At 39.4% G+C, this 2,901-nt stretch overlaps 1 protein-coding gene across 1 annotated transcript; it reads right to left on the bottom strand.

Annotated features, from left to right (window-relative positions):
- Positions 1 to 867: 867 nt before the first annotated feature.
- LOC102829383 (olfactory receptor 5P3-like) lies at positions 868 to 1,806 on the bottom strand. The gene has a single exon (XM_006872975.1). The coding sequence runs from the start codon at positions 1,804 to 1,806 to the stop codon at positions 868 to 870; it is 939 nt and encodes a 312-aa protein (XP_006873037.1).
- Between the last annotated feature and the right edge of the window lie 1,095 nt (positions 1,807 to 2,901).

The following is a 2,901-nucleotide window of genomic DNA, read 5'->3' on the forward strand; positions in this document are numbered from 1 at the left end:
TTGACCTCTCTGCCATGTGGCCCCTTTGCCTCTGCCCTGCTCAGGGATTGTTACAAAGCTCTTTCAGAGCTTTAATAAATGTCCAAAGGGTGCCTCACTCTGCTATAAACCTCAGCCTTAAGGCACTTAGTAAACCTAGCTTTATCAAGCATGATGTCTTTCTCCAGGGACTACTCCCATCTGATAACATGTCCGAAGTATAAAAGGAAAAAAGCACTGACATAATTTAATTCTTCACCCCACAAATTGAGCTAGATCATCCCTATTTGCCCACAGTAGGCTGTCCTTCTTAAGGTATTTTGTGGGAAAGATTTCTTAAAAAGAAAAGCCAGCAGCTGAGGGGGCTTCAGATCTCTTCATAGTTGTCTGGATTCAGTTCACCTGCAGAGGCACCTCAGAAGGAGTCATTTGGGTCAGTCTTGGGTCACAAAGAAACAGCTTTTAACCATCAACATCACTGAGTTCAATCTTTAGAATGTCTGTAGAGCATAAAGACCGTATTTTTTAGATGAAGATACCTTGGATAGCACATTATTATTCATTTCCTACTGAAAGAATTTCAGATGTGATCATGGATGTCATTTTCAAAGATGTCATTCAAAGATCACAGTACTTATTGGAAAATATCTGTACTTACAGATGTAGGTAATAGTGAATAGAGCAAGTATAAAGCAAACATTTCTTACTAAATATTTCTATCCTTATGAATCCACATTTATTTTTTTACATTAAATTTTCTTGAGAATAATGAAATCTGTGACTATAGACTACTAGAAATAAAAATGAAAGAATGTACTTAATACATGGTCCTTTCACTTACAAGAGAGGTTCTCACTGTACATAGTTTATTATTAAAATTAGATTTGTTCAGGACCACCAGTGTGTTCTAGCCATCAGTTTTCTCATGGCCCCTTTAACCTCCTTATTCCTCAGACTGTAGATGAGGGGATTCAACATGGGGATCACCACTGTATAAAACACAGACACTACCTTGTTCTGTTCAGTTGAGTAGCTGGACTTGGGCATCACATAAATGAACGTAATGGTCCCATAGAACAGAGTGACTGCAGTGAGGTGGGAGGTGCAGGTGGAGAAGGCCTTGTGGCGGCCCTCAGTAGAGCGCATGTTCAGGATGGTGATGAGGATGTAGACATAGGAGATGGCTATGACAAACACTGTGACCACAATGATGGAGCCAGAAGAGATGGCTGGAGTGATTTCAAAAGTAAAATCATGAAAGCAAGATAGCTTCAAAAGTGGTGAATAGTCACAGAAAAAGTGATTGACTTTATTCGGCCCACAGAAAGACAGGCTTAATAAACAGCCTGTAAATGTCCAAGCATTTGCACACCCACCTAGGTAGGATGTCCCAACTAAGAGAATACAGCTTCTGGGAGACATATGGATGGAGTAGAGCAGGGGTGTACAGATGGCCGCATAGCGATCATAGGCCATAGCAGCCAGCAGGAAACACTCAGCTGTCCCAAATGTAACCACAGAACAGAGTTGAGCTACACAACCAGAAACAGGGAGAGACATTTCCTTCCTTAAGAAGCCCATGAGCATGACAGGAGTGACTGATGAGGAGTACCCAATGTCTACAAAAGCCAAATGACAGAGAAAAAGATACATCGGGGTATGAAGCTGAGGGCTGCATCTGATTAGCGTAATTATACTGATATTTCCCATTAAAGTGACAACATAGATTCCTAGAAACACAACAAATAAAATGGCACTAACTGTAGGATTCTCTGTTAATCCCAAAATAATGAATTCGGTCACAATTGTGTAGTTTGCAGTTTCCATCTACAGTAGTTGGGAATGGTGCCCACTGAAAGCAAAACAAGTGGAGATTAGAATGGAAATCAATCTTATCATTTGGATACTTATTTTTATAATAGATAATAAAAGCTATACCATAGACAATTATGTTTAAATTATTGGTTTCATAAAATGCTTTTATACACAATATTTCATGTAAGACTTTGAAGATATATATATATGTGCATTGAAGTAAGGTCAGGAATACTCAGAAAATCTATTTTTGAAACATATATATTCTTCAACTTATATTTGCATCATGTGGTTAGTTTATTTCTTCCATAAAGAACAGTTCTCTCAAAGAAGCAAATCCAAGAGATGGTGAGAGGAACCTAGTAACTGAATCTTCTTAAAGACAGGCAGAAATGCCAGAATAGGCCAAGATCTGTGGAAAAGAGGTGCTGTTCAAAAGAGTGTCTGAGGTATCATTTCTAATATCAAAGAGATTGTACAGTTGTAGATTCTAATTTCAAAGAAGAGGTCCTCTGCATGCTAACCCAGAGGACAAAGAAGAGTTTAGTAACTCAGCCTGTCTGTGGCCTCCACACAAGGAATTTATAGCCAAGATCCAAAAGTTTGAACATCGTAGGATATAAGCTAAGACACTAAAATCATGAACAAGTAAGTAGAGGGAGATGGAGACTAGAAAGAGGAGAGAGAATCACTTCAGAATGAAGTTCTATGACTGATTCATGATAGGGGGTGAGACCAATTTAAGGGAAGGACAGACATGTTGGTCAGATTGTTCCTGGACATTTTGGGATGCTCCACAGATGCTTGGGACGCTGCACGACCTGGGGTTGCCAGCAGAGGGCTCCACCTTTCTATTTCATACAGGTTTCCGGTCCCATCTGAACAATCACTGTCAGGGAAAAATCACACCTGTAACATCAGTTCTGGAAAGTTCTTCTCCATATAAACTTTCCCAGCCCCACAATTATTCACAAAGCGATTACCTTTCATTTCATCATCAAAATCCCAATTCTACCTGTTGAGAGAGGAATGGGGAAATAATGTATATAAATGATCCCTTTATGTCAGAATCTCTATATGTCATGACTACATTAGGGACAATAACCC

The sequence above is a fragment of the Chrysochloris asiatica genome, unplaced genomic scaffold (assembly GCF_000296735.1).
Source record: "Chrysochloris asiatica unplaced genomic scaffold, ChrAsi1.0 scaffold00219, whole genome shotgun sequence".
NCBI lineage: Eukaryota > Metazoa > Chordata > Mammalia > Afrosoricida > Chrysochloridae > Chrysochloris > Chrysochloris asiatica.